Source organism: Leptodactylus fuscus, chromosome 1 (genome assembly GCF_031893055.1).
Source record: "Leptodactylus fuscus isolate aLepFus1 chromosome 1, aLepFus1.hap2, whole genome shotgun sequence".
In the NCBI taxonomy this organism is placed as follows: domain Eukaryota; kingdom Metazoa; phylum Chordata; class Amphibia; order Anura; family Leptodactylidae; genus Leptodactylus; species Leptodactylus fuscus.
The window spans coordinates 62,967,414-62,987,872 of NC_134265.1; the positions used below are offsets into that span (position 1 = coordinate 62,967,414).

Sequence of the window (20,459 nt, forward strand, 5' to 3'; positions counted from 1 at the left end):
TGGGCTGGCTTATCAATTGAGAGAAGTCAGAAATTGTGCCATCTACCTTGAGGGAATTCCTGGGATTCATCATAGATTCGCAAAAGATGCAGATCTTCCTAATCAGCCCGAGGAGAGCAAGGATAGAGGCTGCTGCGCAATTTCTTCTGCGGACCCGCCGTGTTACAATACACAATGCTATGCGAGTCTTAGGCCTAATGTCATCCTCGGCCAAGGCAGTCCCTTGGGATTTATGGCATTTGCGTCCCCTTCAGATGGAAGTGTTGAGCTCCTGGAACAGGTCTCCGCGGGGATTGCACAAGAAGATCTGCCTGTTTCCCAGCACCCGTCTTTCCCTCAGATGCTAGAGACATCTGAAAGACGGAAGGTCCTCGGTTCAACCTCGTTGGACCCTGTTGACAACAGATGCAGCCCATGCATTTTTGTCTCATCTGACCACAGCTCCGTCTTGCAATCCCCCTCAGAAACATCCAGATTGGTCAGATGAAACAAAACTTGAGCTCTTTGGCATTAACTCATCTCGCCGTGTTTGGAGGAAGAGAAATGCTACCTATGGCCCAAAGAACACCGTCCCGACTGTCAAGCATGGAGGTGGAAAGATTATGTTTGGGGATGTTTCTCTGCTAAGGGCACAGGACTACTTCACCATATCATTGGGATAATGGATGGAGCCATGTACCTGAAAATCCTGAATACCAACTTCCTTCCCTCTGCCAGGACATTAAAAATGGGTCATGGCTGGGATTTCCAGCAGAACAATGACCCAAAACATACAGCGAAGGCAACAAAGGAGTGCTAGTAATCCAGATAAAGGTACACCAGCTACATCCAGAATGGAAATCAGAAGTTCCGCAGCAGATATATAAAATTTAACTTTTATTCTAAATCTTCCAATAAAAAAGTTACATCGTAACTATGGTGGTACATCAACAATAAAGCGACGCGTTTCGAGACATGTTGTCTCTTCCTCTCGGCTTAAACATATGATTACCTCCACATCTTTTAAACCATAACATTGATTAACCACTCCCACCTACTACCAATTAACTCTTACATTTTACTCATGTTCGACATTGCATAAATAGTACAAACATTATACTTCTATGTATTTTCCATGTATCAATAATAATCATTATCCACATGTCTACATGTTTGTAACAAAGGAGTGACTCAAAAAGAAGCACATTAAGGTCATGGAGTGGCCGGGCCAGTCTCCAGACCTTAATCCCATAGAAAACTTATGGACGGAGCTGAAGCTCAGATTTAGAGATGATCTGCAAAGAGGAGTGGATCAAAATTCCTCCTGACATGTGCACAAACCTCATCATCAACTATAAAAACCATCTGACTCTTGTGCGCCCCAACAAGGGTTTTACCGCCAAGTATTACCGTATATACTCGAGTATAAGTTGACTTTTACAGCATATTTTTCATGCAGAAAAAGCTCTCCTCGGCTTATACACGAGTCAGGGTCCACGGAGCACAGAAAACTGGAAGGACCTGGAAGGGGGAGGTCCTTTAGTACTACTGCTCTGTGACTGGCTTGTCATGAGGTCACGTGACTGTGATGTCATCAAAGGTCCTGTATCCACTGGTATATAACATCTGCAGATAAGGTTGAGTCTAAATCCTAGTAGCTCCGCCCACACCAGAGTCCGATCACATGGTCATGACGTCATCAGAGGTCCTTTAGCACACTAGGATTTAGCATCTACCCTGCAGATGAGTGGCCAGGATTCATTGTGTCTTATGGAAGATGTCTGCTGTATGGAGGAGAGGAAGCTACAGTAATGTGACACACACAGGGACCTTCCTATAGTTACTCTGCCTATTAATGTCAGGCATTTGGGGTTATTAATTTAGTTTTAGTAACTCCATGTGCCTCACATTAATAACAGTTAACCCCATCATGTCCCTCATATTAACCCCTGTGTGCCTAATATAAGGGTTACTAATATGTGAGACATATGGAGGTACTAATAAAGGACCTTAATTATGAAGATACCTAATTATTACCTCCATATGTCACACATATCAGTAACTCTTATGTGAGGCACACAGGGGGTTAATATCAGGGACATGATGGGGTTAACTGCTATTACTATGAGGCACATGGAGTTACTAAACTGTAATGCACATGACCAGACTTTTTATCTGCAATGGTGGATTTCCTCCCCTCAGCTTATACTCGAGTCAATAAGTTTTCCCAGTTTTTTTGTGGTAAAATTAGGGGTCTCGGCTTATATTCGGGTCGGCTTATACTCGAGTATATACGGTAAGTCTTGTTTGCCAGAGGGATCAAATACTTATTTCTCTATGTAAAATGCAAATAAATTTATAAAATTTATACAAAGTGATTTTATGGATTTAATTTTTTATATTTTATATCTGACTGTTAAAATTATCCTACCCTTAAAATTATAGACTGTTCATGTCTTTGTTAGTGGGCAAACTTACAAAATTAGCAAGGGATCAAATAATTATTTCCTTCACTGTAAGTGGCTTAGAAATTATTTTGGTGTTAGTAGACTTGATTTAAAAACAGCCAGGCTATCACAAAAGTTACTGTAGTAGAATTAGATCCAAAGACTCCTGAAAGTGCCAAGTGTATTTTACATGAAACTTTACAGCATGGCATCTGAATGCTCCAAAGCCAAACACACTTTCCCTTCTCAAATAAATTGATACCATTTGTGACTATTTTTAACCAATGATGCTTCAGTCCAAACTAAGGGTCCATTCACAATGAGGAAAATGGTGAGGAATTTGGTGTGGAATTTCAATGCTGAAAAAAAAACCTCCCATTGACTTCAATGGGTTCCTTTTTCTGCTAGCCAGAATCCACTTTTCAAGTAATGTGAAATGCAGCATTATTTTGACACAGCGTTTCCCTGAGGAAAGTTTCTGCCACGTTTTCACAATATGGGGCCTAAAACTGTTTTTCATCTTTCCATTTCCACATTATAAGTCATAACCGTCCATCGACATAACCATATAAGGGCTTGTATATTTTTACATAGCACCATATGTTATATACATTGGTTTGTTTACATTTTGGGAGAATTCCATGAAAAAAAACCCTACAATTTTGTTATTATTAGGGTTCATTATTTTTTATAACGTTGCGTTATACCGCTTTCACTTAAAAACAAAACTTTAGGGCATCAAATTCTGACACTGATAACTTTTTAAAATTTCCCAGTGATTTAGCTGTGTTAGGTCTCGTTTTTGCAGGGAAAGCTGTAGCTTTTCTTGGTACTATTTTGAAGTAGATGCCACTTTTTGATCACTTTCTATTCCTATTTTTGGGGGTGACAACATTGCAAAAAAAAAAAAAGCCTGCAAGCTTTTTTTTTTCTTTTTTTACAGCAATCACCATACAGGATACATATTTTATTATTAAATATCTATTACTATTTTAACATTTTACACTGTAATAAGATAACAGTGTAGGCACATAATAGGGTTATCCAGTTTTCACTATCAATTGCTTATCCTTAGGATAGGCCATCAATATGCAAGGGTCCAACTAACAGAATCCGTGAAGATCCATTGTATCAAGACAGCATGGCTCTCGGTAATGTTAAACTCCCACAAACCCCATTGCTCAGTCGCCTTACAAAATGTAGCAGTAGGTGTAGCTACTGTAGCACTGCCCCATAGACTTCAATGGGATAGCACTGTAGTACTTATGCCTGGTTCACATCTGTGTTCGGTATTCCGTTTAGGAAGTCCGCATGGGGACCGCCCGAAAAAGAATACCGAACACAGTGACAAGCGGTGAGCTTATGAAAGCACACGGTCCCATAGACTATAACGGGGTCAGTGTGTTTTACGCATGGTGTCCACACGGAATATGTGGACAGAAAAGTACTTCATGAATGGGGCAATACAGTAGCTCAGTGGTTAGCACTGCAGCCTTGCTGTAGTCCTGGGTTTGAATCCTGCCAGGAACAACACCTACAAGGAGTTTGTATGTTCTCCCCGTGTTTGCGTGGATTTCCTCCCATTCTACAAAGACAAACTGATAGGGGGAAAAAAAAGAAGAGTACTTCATGAACTACTTTTCTGTCCGCATGACTGCGCGCGGAAAGCACATGGACCCCATTATAGTCTATGGGTTCCGTGTGCTTTCACTGCTCACCGCTTGCCAATGCGTTCAGTATTCTGTTCCAGGGTTCCCCATGCAGACTCCCCGAACAGAATATCGAATGCAGATGTGAACCAGACCTTACACCCACCAGTATACTTTGTGCAGTCAGTGAGCAGCGCAGCTCGCAGTATGTAATCATACTGGGACACCAGTAGATTTACCATTTCCTGGGTGTGTCAGACCAAATAAGTTGAGAGCAGTGGGGTTCCAGATGGTTTTAGAACCAGAGTGGTGGGGTATTAGACATAGTTAGTAGTCTCATTCTAAACCCTATTAAATACAATTATTAAACATTGGAAAACTCCTGTAAGGTCACAAGCAGCAAACACAAAGGGAACAGTAGGGAAATTCAGCAGCGTATTGTCCTAAAAGTCGCTGCAGCAAATTCAGGTGATGTGGGAATCTGCTTGCACAGGTCACATTGTGCTGGAGATTTTTGAAATACCATTTCCCATCCGTGGTTGAACTTGATGGACATACATCTGTATCTTTTTTTCAACCGTACTATGTAACCCCTTTAGTTTTGAAAAAATCTTATCCGATATGCTGCTACTATATTTCACAGTGTGTTAGTCACCAGCGAGTTTGAAGCAGATAGTTACATACTGTAATATCTTAATATTTTTTACCACCTCTATTTCTAGCTGAAGACTCTTTATTATGCAAATAATTTACATGTCTATTTATTAAAAAAAATTTACAAAAAAAAAAACCAAACTCTAAAGCACTTTCAAATACTGACACTGGAAATAATAAGAGCAAGTTAATGAATGCTAGTTAGCAAGTATGCCTGCAACTGGTGAACTACTAGTGTAAACAAAAAAGAGATTGCCATAGGTAAAAGTTCTCAGATTTTGACTTCTTAGTTGAATTTTCTTGAAATGTATTCTTGTGGGATCAGGGACATCTTGTGGCTGTCTGTGTAAAGTACAAGTTACAAACTACAAAACCATAGAATAATCAATACAATATCTAGTAACACTGTCACAGCAGATAGAAATATGATGTGCTTTAAGATGGAAAACAGATGGAAGTTGAACTTGAAATTCCTTTATCAAGTACAGACGCAGACTAGATATTTTCACAACACAAATATATAAAGAATAACTTATTTTCGTTCTAAATATAAAACACCATCTTATTAGATTATTGGTGAATATTGGGCATAAATAAATATATTTTCTATCATACTTCCAACAGTGATTTCCAACCTGAGCTACTTGGAACCTGCGCATAGGTTTACCAGAAGAGGGCAGCAGCAGAAGAGTTTACAAATTTGGTATTATAGAATAGGGAAACACTTTAAGGGGGAGATTGCTTGTACCCTGCTCCGAACAATTCAGAAAAAAAACACACGGCCCACATTTGCTACCTGGGCTGTGCCAAGAACGTAGGCAAAAATGAGCTGAAACTTGGCACACAGTGAAACATCTCATCTCTGGAGTTAAACCAGAAATCTACACCAACCTCTGGATTTGATCAAATGGTTGTCAAAATCAGGATTTGGAGCTCTGTCTGTTTGTCATAGGACTATGCTGCAAAATATACCATCCTTTTTTTACAACCACACAGGGCCAGTATTAAAGGGATCCTATCATTAAAATGCAATATTTTGTGACTAACACGTAGGAATAGCCTTAAGAAAGGCTATTCATCTCCTACCTTTAGAAGTCTTCTCTGCACCACCGTTTGGTAGAAATCCCGGTTTTCTTCTGTATGCAAATGAGTTCTCTTGCAGCACTGGGGGGCGGTCCCCAGTGCTCAAACAGCACTGGGGGCATCCCCAATGCTGCGAGTGAACTCTCCAGTGACGCCTATATTTTCTTCTGGAACGACCTCTTCACGTGTCTTCTTCCGTCGGGCCTCGGGCACAGCTGACTGCGCATGCCCGCCTGGTGTAAGCCGCCATTTTCTTGTGGCTGCTTACCCCACTTACTGTGTAAGCGGCCACAATAAAATGGCCGCTTACACCAGGTGGGCATGCGCAGTCAGCTCTGCCCGAGGCCCAAAAACTCCTGCTCATCTGAGCCTCTAACTAACACACGGTCAACACTCAGGCAAAACACTGGCAGCAGTTCACACTGGAGTCTCACCAGTCTTCACAAGGTAGGATAGAATAGGATAAAACTTGGGTCCTCCTCTCTAACCCAGGAACTGCTCAGGATTAAGAATTTGCCAACCTTTTATAGGCTTTTAATGAGGCTATAAGCCATGTACCGAGGTGGGCTCTCCAGGATACTGCAAAGTCACGAACAAAGGAAGTGAGTCCAATTCAATTTAACCAAGACAGAATTTTACTTAGTTTAGTTAACCCCCTTTCCTCAACAGAACACTCCCAGATATTACATTTGCCCAGCCAGGAAGGTGGGACCCTGGTGTTGTACAGCACGGTGCTCACTAATGTGGCCCTGAATATACTCCAACCATTTACCTACCTGCAGGCTGCGCCTATGCAGCTGCCAGTTACCTCTTATTACCCTATTACACAGAAACAATTCAATGTGTATGACACAGGCACCGGCGGTATAACACCAAAGTTTACAATCTTATCACAAAACTACTATGCCCCCTCCCCTCCACACCAAGTACAACCAAACAAATATAGTTGGGTACCTTTTAGTCTTTGTAAGTAACAAATTGAAGAGGGGCTCCTCAGACAGCATGCGGTCTCACTGTCAGTGTCCCTTCTCAGCCAAGTCTCTGACAGAAACCTTCTCCTTGGGATGATGTCTGAACAAACTCTGAAAGTCTCAGATTTTCAGCTATACTCGCTGTAGCTTCGCCCTCGAAGGACCTTCTCCGCACGAAGATGCCTCCACAGACCTCTCCTCTGCTCCAGATCCAGGCTCACACAGTCTCAAAATGGCTCCTGCACACACTCTCCCTTGCTCCTGAGCCCACCTCCTCCGAACAGGGTCTCCACATCAATCCTCCAGGGGCATACAGCCTTTTCCCTTTGTCTTTCTCTTTAAAATCCGATCTCCGATTAATAAATAAATCCCATTGACTTGCATTGGGATCGAGATCGGGTTCGAATGAAAAATGATCGGAAATCGGATTTTAAAATCGATCCTGAAAAGTCAAGATCGGCTCAACCCTAGTACCAAGCCATGGTAGACCTCGCTAAATGACCTTGCTGGTGTTGTCATCCTGAAAGTGACATTGGTCTGACACATAGAACCGCCATAATGTAGGAAGCACACTATTATCTAAAATAGTGCAATAGGCGTCAGCATTGAGTTTACCAAGCACTGGGACCAAGGTGTGACGTACATCACGACCGCAGATATCTTCATTTGCATGGGTGTCCAAATACTTACTGGTAGACAGTGTAGCTGCCTGGATAGACATTTGTTGAGTCCGCTTCCCCACTCCCACACACACTGATTGACAGCTTTCCTTGTATGGATCCTCAGAGAATAGAAGCCACCCACTGTGCCAAAAGAAAACTAAAGGAAGCTGCAGAGGTATCCTGTGAGATCTACTACAATGCTGTAAGTAAACAATGTATATGCCAGGCTAAAACCTAGACAACAAGCACCAGAAATCACAAAGCACCAAGCCATCGTCAAAAAGGAAGTTCTCTAAAGTGGGCTATAAAAGGGGGCTATAAAAATTGGATGACGCCCAAAACTGCCAACAATTAAATGTGTCTTTGAAGATGGTAAATGCAAACAGAAAGAATTGCGTATGATTTCACCATACCTGATCCTTTTATTCTAAAGCTGGGTTCACACAGGGATTTTTGGATTGGATTTTGAGGCGGAGGCCGCCTCAAAATCCGGTCCAAGAGACGGGTAGCCACGACTGGATGCCCCGATACATTGCACCGGCATCCAGTTGCAGCATTCCACTCCGGATTAGGCCCAAATGCATGGGCCTAGTCGGAAGTGGAGTGTCATGCCGCATACTCTGCGGTGGATTCTGCCACGGAATCCACAGCAAGAAAGGGCAGGTTGCTCCTCTTTTCTGCGAGCGGCACAAAACTGCTATAGGAAAAAAAGAAGTGAACGGCTCCCAAGGAAGTCAATGGGAGGCGTTTTTTTCGACTGGTTTCTGAGGCGGATTCTGCATCAATATTTGCTCCAAAAATCCCAGCCTAAATGGTGTAAGCTGCCCCTTGTCTAATTCACACGATTTAAGTCTGCAGGCTGAAGCACCCCTGAGGGGGGATCCGAGATGCCATTCTGTTGAATAAAGAGAAGGTCTGATCTTGTTCTGTGTGATTGGAACAGAACACTTCAGAAGACCCCATAGAGACGAGTGCGTTATGGAAAGCAATCGGATGTCACTCAGTGCATTCCACTACAAAATCGACCCCACCTCGGACAGCATACTCAATTGTGTGCATGAGGCCTAATTCATACAACAATGAAAAACGGCTCCCTGACAGCCATTTTTCTATTGTTCATCACATGGCTGTTTTAAGAGCACATTAATTTCAATGTGTCTATGTCCATTTTCACACATGTCCGTTTTTGGACTGTTTTTACATGGTTATCGAAAAAACTGACTTGCTTCACCTTTGTCCATTTTCACCGACACGGGCCCAATAGAAATCAATTGTTGTGTGTTTAACAGATGTAAAATGGATTGAAAATGGATGTCACTTTACCATTAATAAAAGGAATGGAAGTATAACAGGTGTACATCTGTTTTTAACAAATGTTAAATCCAGCTAAAAACTTCACCATCATGTGCATAAGGTCTTAGGGTAAGTTCATACTGCGTTTTTTGGACTGGAACCTGAAGCGGAGGCTGCTTCAGGTTCCAGTCCAAAATATAGGTAACTGCAACTGGGTGCACTGCACCGGCATCCAGTCACGCACTCCGCTCCGGATTAGGCCCAAATTAATGGGCCTAGTCAGGAGGGAGTGCCTTCAGGCAGATGTTGCGAGGCGAATCCACCTGACAGAATGAGCATGTCGCTTCTTTTTTCAGTAGCCGGAACAAACGGCTCCCGGAAAAAAAAACTGACCGGCTTCCATTGATTTCAATGGGAGCCATCTTTTTGGTCAGGATTTTGAAGCGGATACGGCCTCAAAATCCTGACCAAAAAACCCCATGTGAACTTACCCTACTGCTCCAGCCCAAATTAAGAACACATGCACACTCGGCTAAGCATTCATATACACAGAGATAACATGAATTTCAACCTTTGTGATGCCATGCAAATTTGGAAAGCATTGGAAGACCTGCTTTGATTCCTACAGGAATGCCATCTTTGCAGCAGTTTCTTTCAATAAACTTGCTGCCAAATATTCATACAGTAGCAATGTCTGTGGCTGGTCTATGGGACTTAAAGAAAACTATCTAAGAAAACAAGCCCATTCACATGTATAGAGCAGATTTTCAGTGACAGAAATTTCTGCTGTAAATCTACTGCGTGTAAAGAAATATCAGTCTCATCCTCACATACTGTTTCTATAGATGACTGTAGTGCAATAGCGCACACACATCCAGGAGATTCTTTCAACACCCTTGTCTTTCTTTAGCACATGAGCAAGAAATCTTATTTGATTTCCTGTTAAAGGGAACCTGTCACTTGTTTTTCCACCCTTAACTGACCCCAGAATGTGCAGCCTCAACCAATGACTTTTCCTATGGCGTCGCTCACTAAGATTTCTGTTGCTGTAAGGTCAAGTTATAAGCTATTAGAACCTTAAATCAGAATCTAAAAGTTTACCTTACCCGGTCACTAGGGTGAAGCATATTAAATGGGTAACACCTTTTATTTTCTATGAAAATCCATACCGAGATATTCATTTATTTCAGAATATGCAAATGAGCACTGAGGGCAGCTCCATTACTTCTAACTGCTATACCTCACAACACCCTCCTTTACCCTCCGTTCTTTTAATGTCAGGGATAGGTGAGATTTCAGTATAGCTCCCTGGCACTGTCTGTAAAAGAAGGAAGGGGGGAAAGGAGGGCGATACTGGACAATGTAGAGCGCAGCAGTTTGGATCAATGGAGCTGCCTCAGTGTTCCAGACTTCTGATTTGCATATTGTGAAATAAATGAATACAACTGCAACGGAGGAATACATTTCATAAGGAAAAAGCATTACGGTACATTTGGAGCTTGACGTATAAATGCTTCACCTAGTGACAGACACCCTTTAACTAGTGATCTGACATGATCTGCCAAAGGTCTGCAGATAAATATCTTCTGTGTATGGTGAGTTTTAGACTTACTTGGACTTGGTCCAACCTGGTGTTGTGAACAGGACATGTGCCCTGTATGTTCTCCCACAATCTAAGCAGGTCTCTTCCTGGTACTCTGTACACCCCCAACCCACAGAGTATCACATTCCCGCCCAAGTGTACACATATGGCAGTAAGAGACTGGTCAAGGGAATCGTTGTATGTACCTTATATGAGTTTGTAACCGGGTTTACGTATAACTTTGACATCAAATCCATGTCACATATCGTGTAATCGTGATGTAAAGACATAAGTAGATATTTACAAACTACTATACAATTTATTTCCACTGCTGCATAAAAAAAATATTTTACAAAAACGTAACTACACTTGAACGCGAGAAGAAATCCCATGTAACATAATATGCTACAAACACTGACTCTTAGCACGGATATTGGTCCTTAGGTAAAGCGATCGCCATGATTCTTGCAATAGGCAGATCTAGTTTCCTGGTTATTCGTCACCGGCCATAATGGAAATGAATTCTTGTAGATTTACTAAAGAGAAAAAAAAATAGAATACATAAATTTACAGTAAAGCCTTAAAAAATAAACTTCTGCAGTAAACCACAAAGGAGGCTCGCCTACTAGTAATGCCTCATGCAAACCAATGTGTCCACAATGGCTGTAAAATATAAACCCATATATTTCAATGGGCCCATACACAAAGACAGCATTTTTGTCAATTCATTTGATTCTATGAGTCAGTGAAAACCTCAGATGACAAACTGGCACGAAGTGGGTCATTTGTGCCATTTATACTGACCCACAGACTGCACATGGTCATGTGAATGAGGTCTAACTGGCTGCGTGTAGAGGGATCAGGAATTTGTGACTGGTAGAGAGCCCTGGCAGTATTAGAATGGGAGCAGTGAGGGATCAGTGACCAAAGTATAGGTGGTTTTTTCTAACAGTTAGGGTCATGTCAAATGTGAACCGACCGCGCAGGTTTTGACACAGAGAGAGATGCGGCTCGCGGCGTCTTTCTCTGGTCAAAACCCGCCTGCCACGACCATCGCGGTCGCGGCTTTCCCCTCCTATGTCGGCTCAAATGAACGAGCCGTAACAGGAGGGTGCTGCCGCTAGGCGGAAGCCGCGGCCCAGCGCGCCGCGGCTTCCGCCTGAAGATAGGACTTGTCGCTTCTTTTCTCCACTAGCAGCAGCCCGCCGCTAGCTCAAAAAAGAAGCCCGGCGGTCTGCATAGACCACCACCGCCCCTTTGCCACCGTGTGAACGAGCCTTAATAACCATCAAAACCCCCTTTAAACTACAGTATCATTTCTAATTACATGAAAGAATAAGAAACAATGTTGCTAGACTGGGTGACCTTCAGACAGACTTACTTTCTCCATCACCATCTTTGTCGAACTCCTCAATCATAGCTCTTAGTTCTTCATCTGTCATGTTCTCACCAAGTTCTCTGGCAACTCGACGGAGATTTCTCAAACTTATTTTTCCTGAATCGTCGTCATCAAATAGTTTAAAAGCTTTCAGCATCTCTTCTTGGGGATCGCGGTCTAATATTAAGTCTGTCACTAAAATGAAATAAATATGGAATTACTTTACCTGTATATACACAAATCGGCAAGATGTAGGAGGTGAGGTTCATCAATGTACAAATATACTTCTAAAATTTCCAAATATTTTTTTTTGGTTTGGCGGTGTTAAAAAAGTAATTAAAAAGTCTGTTAAATACATAAGATGATTTCTAGGCCTCATCTCACTCCCTTAGTGCAGTCAATGTAGCATATATATAGCTAGGTCACCTCTGCAACCAGGAATTTGCCCCACGGGTCAGCTAATGGATGACATCAGTGTGTGTGGCGGGGACACAAAAAGTGGAAAGTGAAATACATGATACATTGCAAAAATATTTTCAGAGAAAATACCACAGGATAGACAATTAATAATTAATAGGAACCCCACCTACTACTAGAATAGGGGTCTCAATCACCCACAATCACAGCGAGAGGAAGTTTTCATAACCCTTAGCGGAGGGTGCTGCTCATTTATGGCAAGAATCATCTCCATATAAATGAGGCGCACCCTCCGCCGTGTGCCTGGAAGGAAATCTAAGTCATCTCACAGCTGGCGTACATTTTGCATCATTTATGCTAGATTTCTAATGTCAATGGACCAGGCCCCTGTGTACCCTAGCTACGCCCCCTTTTGGCATGGATGGCATAGAATAAAAAAAAGTTGCAAAATTTAATACGTAGTTAGCGTACAAGACATAATAAATCTGACAAGATCATGTCATAACAGTGCACGACACTAAAGACATTAAAGGGATCCTATCATTTAAACACTTTTTTTCTAGTTGACATGTCGGAATAGCCTTAAAGGGGTTGTCCCATCACAAGGATCCTATCTATACTGCTTGTTAATGTGGATGTAAGACTTTTCCTAAATACACTGCTTCAGCAAAACTGCTTTGTTTGTCCACTATCTTACTTTATTCAATTCATTGTTGACAAAGCCCTTGACTTATCTGCTCAAAAGTCAAGTGATGTATCTGCTGCTCTGAGGGGGAGGGAGGAGGGGCTAAGTGCACAGGAGTGAGCCTGTGTATCTAGCTATTCCTGTGTCTACACCACATGACCTAGGTCCTGCACTCAGATAGGGGAGAGGAGCTGCTTTCATTTCTGAACGTCTTCTGTTCTCCCAGTTATCAGTCTAGCTAATTCAATTGTGTTCATTATGGCAGAGACAGGCAGTCTCTGTATGTAACACAGAATGGAGTTGCTCCTGCCTGTACTTCATAGTCCAATATTGTGCATATAGTGTTTAAGGACCTTTGATGACATCACAGGCCATTCAGCCACCCCATAGGATCACGCTATGTGGTGGGCGGAGCTACACACTAATTTGGGGGTGGAGCTAAACAGCAGGTTGCATGTGAAACCCCGCCCACCAAATGATGCAACCAGGAAGAAAGAAGATTTTACAGCAGTGAAGACTGGTGAGTACGCAACATGGGCATACCCCTTTAAGAAAGGCTATTCGTCTCCTACCTTTATCAGTCGCCTCCAGCCCGCCGTTCGGTAGAAATACCGTTTTTTACCGGTATGCAATTGAGTTCTTTCGCAGCACTGGGGGCGTCCCCAATTCTGCCAGAGAACTCTCTCCAGCAATGCCTCCATCTTCAACAGAAACCGCCTCTTCTGTGTCTTCTTTCGGCTGGGGTCACACTCCGGTGCCTGCGCAGTCGGCTCTGCCATCGGGATGCAGGCAAGAGCCGAGTGCACAGGCCGGCCATTTTTTTGGAGGCCGCTATGTGCGCATGCGCAGTACGCTCCTGTAGTTCTATGGAGAACAGGAGCGTACTGCGCATGCGTGCGTAAGTGGCCTCCAAAAAATGGCCGCTGGCCAACCTGTGCACTCATCTCTTGACTGTGTCCCGATGGCAGAGCCGACCGCGCAGGCGCCGGAGTGTGACCACAGCCAGAAGAAGACAGCAGAAGAGGCGGTTGCTGTTGAAGATGGAGGCGTCACTGGCAGCATTTGGGACACCCCCAGTGCTTTCTGAGTGCTGTGGCCCACCCCCAGTGCTGCAAAAGAACTCATTTGCATACCGGTAAAAAACGGTATTTCTACCGAACAGCGGGCCGGAGGCGACTGATAAAGGTAGGAGACGAATAGCCTTTCTTAAGGCTATTCTGACGTGTCAGCTAGAAAAAAAGTGTTTAAATGATAGGATCCCTTTAAGTGTAGTAGCAATACCCATGCTCGATTGACGTTCTTTTTATTGCACTTGTGCAGTTAGGTGAAATTCTAGTGATCAATTGGGGTCCAAGTGAAGGTGGCACACAGAAAGTCACTGGCCGATCACTGACTGAAGCAGTCTATTAGTATGTGACAAATTGAAAAGGACCTGCAGGGACCTAGGAAACCTAGCAGGAACCTAGAAAGAGTCAAAAAACGGACCAGCGGTGAACTGGTGATGGGAATATGATTTTCCATTTTGTGCATAAAAATATCCCAAAGCAGTCATGTCATGCCTAGTCATTGCACAAGACAGAGGTATACCAGCAATGAGGGAAAAAAGCATTCTAATAGGGAATACATAAACTTTTTTTCAGTGCTTTCTGAAAAAACACACTCATCTATCCCTGGCGCTGTATTGTACAGTCCAGATTGGCATTCTGACCCATGTCAGGTCTCGCCATCGCCAGAAGCCAAGAGGCTCACGTGACTGCTGAGACCTCAGCGATTACTGGAGAGGGACACTGATCACTGATTCCTTACCAGCGACCACTGAGACCACCGATTGGTGCAGCAAGTTCCAGCACAGGAGGGAAAGGGGACTGTGATTGGACAATTGAGCTTTGGGGAGAGGTAAGTTTGTCTTTTTCTTCTGTTTAAACACACCTTAGCTGACTCAGAGTTTGCTCCAAATCCTGGACAATCCCACCAACAACACAAAAAATACAAGTTCAGGAACCTTGTAAAGAAAAAAAAAGGTCTCAGGATTAAGAGCTCTTACCAACTTCATTAAAATCATCAAATGTAATCCTCCCTGTTGCTTCACTATCGTAATCTTTCAGGATTTTTAATACATCTGCCTTCTTAACATCAAACCCAAGCGCTCGCATGGCCACCTGCCGAACAGAAAACATGTTAAATTATCAACTCAGGATCAGCTCAAATATTTTACCAGAAAACATTATCAAGATGAAATCTAGCTATTGGTACTAGAGTAAGACCTAGCGAGGTGAAGGCAATAAGACACACCACTGAGCATGTTGCCTTTTGGCCCCTTGTGGTATTTCTCAAATGTGAATATAGGCCATGGAAAATATATTGTCATTGCCAAGTACTCTAATAACTAAAGGAAAGCTATCAGAGCTGGTGAAGAAGGAAAACCCTCAACAGATCCTTTTTCCTTGTGATTGTGGTGGACTAAGAGCTGAAGTCCGACCAAACACAACTCCGATCATTTCTTTATGACACAAGAGAAGTTGGCCACAATGATAGTGACCCTGTAAAAATGAAACAAATTCAACTGACGGCATATTGTGAAAACCACATGCTATTGCCATCTTAGACAATTATGGACATAACATGTGTGATAGTTGTGGATCTCAGACGTGACAACCACAACTATGAATAGAATAGGGGTCTCCTGCAAACCGGAGCCCTGGCAAAGGCAGATTCTTAGCAGTAAATATTTTGGGGTGCAGATAGAGAAGCACTAGAATTTTTTGTCAAGTCATTACCTTTAATTCATGATAGTCTATTGCTTTGTCTTTGTCAGTATCAAACAGATCAAATGCATCTTTGATTTCTTGCTTCTGTTCTTCAGTAAGTTCCCTTTTTTTCTTCTTTTTTGTTTTGTCAACAGCTAAATCAGTTCTAGTAGAAAATAAAAGGACAAGTCATTCATAGATCAAATGCACAGGTTTAAAGGGGCTCTATCATTGGGAAATCGTGATTTTAGATAGTGATATGCCTGAATAGCCTTAATGACTTCACTTTCGGGTGTACAGAAGGACTGAGCTACTGAGCATGCTCAGTTCTCCTGAGCACTACACAAGCATGCTGCGCATGCGCAGTACGGTTGGGCAGTTCTCCACAAGAAAATGGCGCTCAGGCATGTGCAATAGCGCTCAGAACAGAGCGTTACTGCGCATGCCCGAGATTTCAAAGCGCAGGATCGAGACTACAGACAATGGAGGCGGTTACAGCTACGGCGGAGGAGGGCATCACAGAGCACAAGCAAAGGAGGGGGCGTTACAAAGGTATGACACAGGGAGGATGCTCGATGGCTCTGGGGAATACCCAGGGTGCACGGACAGATTCATTTGCATATCGGTTTTACCGATATATAAAAAAAAACAGGGGGGTCTTTTCAAAAAGAAGCTGAGATTTTCACCATTGCTGTAGGAGAACCAACATTTTTATTTGCCATTTATAGAAACCTTGATCTGTCCTGGTCATGTGATGGACACCCAGGTGCAGGACTGACTACAGGTGCAGCCGTGTACCCATGTGTACATCACATGACCTGGACAGATTGTTATCCACTAGAAGTAAAGAGAAGGTTCTACTAAATTACTGCAAAATTAACCTTGAAATCTATTATGAACTGATCAAGTATATTATATTGAATATTGTTGTGGAAACAGTAAGTGGCTATTGACCACTATGAATGGGCCTCCAATACTTTACTGTGACATCATAATGTCTGTATGTGACATTATTGAAGTTACTTTTTTATATGCTTTGACGTCACAAAGTACCCAGTGATATTTTCTGTGAGTACATTATCCCCTGTGCTATGATGTCATAATGGGCATTCTCCCAGTACTGTGGCATCACTGTACATATTTCCTCTTTACTGTGACATCACTGTGTGCATATTCTCCCTGTACTGTGATATCACTGTACATATTATCCCTGTACTGTGACATCGCAGTGTGCTTTCTCCCTATAGTGACATCGCTGTGCATATCCTCTCTGTACTATAACATCACTGTGTGCATTATCCCTGTACTGTAGCATTGTTGTCCATAATCACCCTGTATTGTGACATGGCTGTGCGCATTCTCTCTGCACTGTGACATCGCGGTGCGCATTCTCTCTGCACTGTGACATGGCTGTGCGCATTCTCTCTGCACTGTGACATCACTGTGCGCATTCTCTTTGCACTGTGACATCGCTGTACGCATTCTCTCTGCACTGTGACATCGCTGTGCGCATTCTCTCTGCACTGTGACATGACTGTGCGCATTCTCTTTGCACTGTGACATGGCTGTGCGCATTCTCTCTGCACTGTGACATGACTGTGTGCATTCTCTCTGCACTGTGACATGGCTGTGCGCATTCTCTCTGCACTGTGACATCGCTGTGCGCATTCTCTCTGCACTGTGACATCGCTGTGCGCATTCTCTTTGCACTGTGACATCGCTGTACGCATTCTCTCTGCACTGTGACATCGCTGTGCGCATTCTCTCTGCACTGTGACATCGCGGTGCGCATTCTCTTTGCACTGTGACATCGCTGTACGCATTCTCTCTGCACTGTGACATCGCTGTACGCATTCTCTCTGCACTGTGACATCGCGGTGCGCATTCTCTCTGCACTGTGACATCGCTGTGCGCATTCTCTCTGCACTGTGACATCGCGGTGCGCATTCTCTCTGCACTGTGACATGGCTGTGCGCATTCTCTTTGCACTGTGACATGGCTGTGCGCATTCTCTCTGCACTGTGACCTGGCTGTGCGCATTCTCTCTGCACTGTGACATCGCGGTGCGCATTCTCTCTGCACTGTGACATCGCGGTGCGCATTCTCTCTGCACTGTGACATCGCGGTGCGCATTCTCTCTGCACTGTGACATCGCGGTGCGCATTCTCTCTGCACTGTGACATCGCGGTGCGCATTCTCTCTGCACTGTGACATCGCGGTGCGCATTCTCTCTGCACTGTGACATCGCGGTGCGCATTCTCTCTGCACTGTGACATCGCTGTGCGCATTCTCTTTGCACTGTGACATCGCTGTGCGCATTCTCTCTGCACTGTGACATGACTGTGCGCATTCTCTCTGCACTGTGACATGGCTGTGCGCATTCTCTCTGCACTGTGACATCGCTGTGCGCATTCTCTCTGCACTGTGACATCGCGGTGCGCATTCTCTCTGCACTGTGACATCGCTGTGCGCATTCTCTCTGCACTGTGACATGGCTGTGCGCATTCTCTCTGCACTGTGACCTGGCTGTGCGCATTCTCTCTGCACTGTGACATCGGGGTGCACATTGTCTCTGCACTGTGACATCGCGGTGCGCATTCTCTCTGCACTGTGACATTGCTGTGCGCATTCTCTCTGCACTGACATGGCTGTGCGCATTCTCTCTGCACTGTGACATGGCTGTGCGCATTCTCTCTGCACTGTGACCTGGCTGTGCGCATTCTCTCTGCACTGTGACCTGGCTGTGCGCATTCTCTCTGCACTGTGACATCGCGGTGCGCATTCTCTCTGCACTGTGACATCGCGGTGCGCATTCTCTCTGCACTGTGACATCGCGGTGCGCATTCTCTCTGCACTGTGACATCACTGTGTGCATTCTCCTCTGAACTGTTATATCACTGTGTGCATTCTCTCTGCACTGTGACATCGCGGTGCGCATTCTCTCTGCACTGTGACATCGCTGTGTGCATTCTCCTCTGAACTTGCTGTTTCACCTGGTCAAGGTAGCGTGTGGCCCCATTACAAGCCTTGCTATTGCTCCATGGTTACTGAATGACCTCTTCCATGTAGTGGGCACAGATATAAGATCTGTCAGCAGTTATGCTAGTGAGCAGCTCGTATTCGCCCCCTGTCTTACCTGATCATGGCAGAGAATGAGTGTATTGGCAATAAATAGCTATATGTTTACATTGGGTCAGTATACTGAGGGCAGCAGTACATACATCTGACACCTGAACAGTCACCTACACAGCCCGCACTAGTTACATGACGTGTACCTACCATCTTCCCTGGCACACTCTCCCCATTCTGTACCTCCATGTCCCTACAGCCAGTCTTACCTCACAGCCAGGCTCATGTCTCCCCTCTCTCCGACCTGCTAATCTGGGCACACAGGGGTCAGACAGCAAGGCCCTGAGCCCGCCCAGTAAACAATGTTTGTAATACGTGATTGGTGAAATCGTCATCACTTCCCCTTAGAAACCAGAGCGGCTTGGAAGCAACGGTGCATTGTGATTGGGTGTCATATTTGTCAATCTAAAAGGAATATTATGATTGGCTAAAAAGTAATACGTATCATAACGTATTCCCCGGCATGGATCAATACAAGTCACTGGAGATGTAAAGGGGCGGAGTTTAATGTACAGTCTTCACAGCCGGTCCCGAGTAACTCCGCCCCTATGTGTCTCCAGCAGTGTAGTGTAGCTCCAGCATATTGGCGCTGATACTAACAGAAGGAGCGGGAACTTGCGGTCACATACAGCGGATTGTACAGTGTAGTGCTGAGAGGGAGCAGCAACCTAACACCTGGCCACTACCTCACTGGTCACAGGTGTTATGTGCTGGCCAGTCTCATAATATTAAACCACTGTCACCATAAAGGCCAACCATAGTTCTGTCCTCACATCGAATAAAGAGGCCACATAAGGCTGTGTTCACATCATGCTGTATGTTTGACATAAACGTTGTCAATGGGAGTCCTGGCATATACAGCAAATGTAGCCATAGGCCTCACTGACCCAATGGAGGGTAAAACGTGATTATTTTGGCTTCTGGAATGGAAACACAAGATATAATGTCATATATAGTGGGTGCTGCCATAAACTATATGCTGCATAGTGTATGTAGAGAATGGCCATTATATACCAATCACTTACAGTGTGCTGTGGGGTATTCACATGGTGCAGTAAAAAAAACTTTTCAAATTATAATTAACCCCTTAAGGATCAGGCCATTTTTTGGTTTTGCATTTTCGTTTTTCCCTCCTCACATTTCAAGAGCCATAACTTTTTCATTTTTCAGTTCACAGAGTCACATGATGGCTTATTGTTTGCGGGACAAATTGTACTTTGTAATGGCACCATTCAATATGCTGTACAATGTACTGGGAAGCTGGAAAAAAATTCAGAATGAGGTGCAATTGGAGAAAAAATGCATTTGCGCCATTTTCTTATGGGTTTAATTTTTACAGCGTTCACTGTTTGGTACAAATGACATGTTACCTGTGTAAAGGTTTGTTATCATGTTAGTGTGTAAAGGGTTATCAGCAGCGATAGGCTCGGGCACCGATCGCTGCTGTTAGTGGCAGGTCCTGGCTGTATGATACAGCCGGCATCTGCCGTGTATGGAGCGAGCTCAGCGTGTGAACTCGCGCCATACATCCCCATGCGACCCATGACGTACTGTTACGTCATGGGTCGCTAAGGGGTTAAAGGGGCTCTATCATTGGGAAAAGTCATTTTTAACTAATCACATTCTTGCACAGGAAACAATAGCAAAGGGGTGCACGATGTATCGTGCACCAGCCTAATTAGCATATGAATAAAAACAGACTTATTCAGAAACCACTGATGCTGGGTTCACATCAGTGCCTGAACTCCGTTTTCAGGTTTGCAGAAGACGGAAACCTGTCATG

General features: G+C 43.9%; 1 protein-coding gene across 1 annotated transcript; it reads right to left on the minus strand.

Moving 5' to 3' along the window:
• Positions 1 to 10,633: 10,633 nt before the first annotated feature.
• On the minus strand, positions 10,634 to 18,979 carry CETN3 (centrin 3). Its single transcript, XM_075262438.1, has 5 exons — positions 18,886 to 18,979; positions 15,578 to 15,713; positions 14,845 to 14,959; positions 11,702 to 11,893; positions 10,634 to 10,856 (listed from the first exon to the last, which is right to left on the minus strand). Exons 1-5 carry the CDS (start codon positions 18,900 to 18,902, stop codon positions 10,813 to 10,815), a joined length of 504 nt encoding a protein of 167 aa, XP_075118539.1. The 5' UTR covers positions 18,903 to 18,979; the 3' UTR covers positions 10,634 to 10,812.
• Positions 18,980 to 20,459: the final 1,480 nt, after the last annotated feature.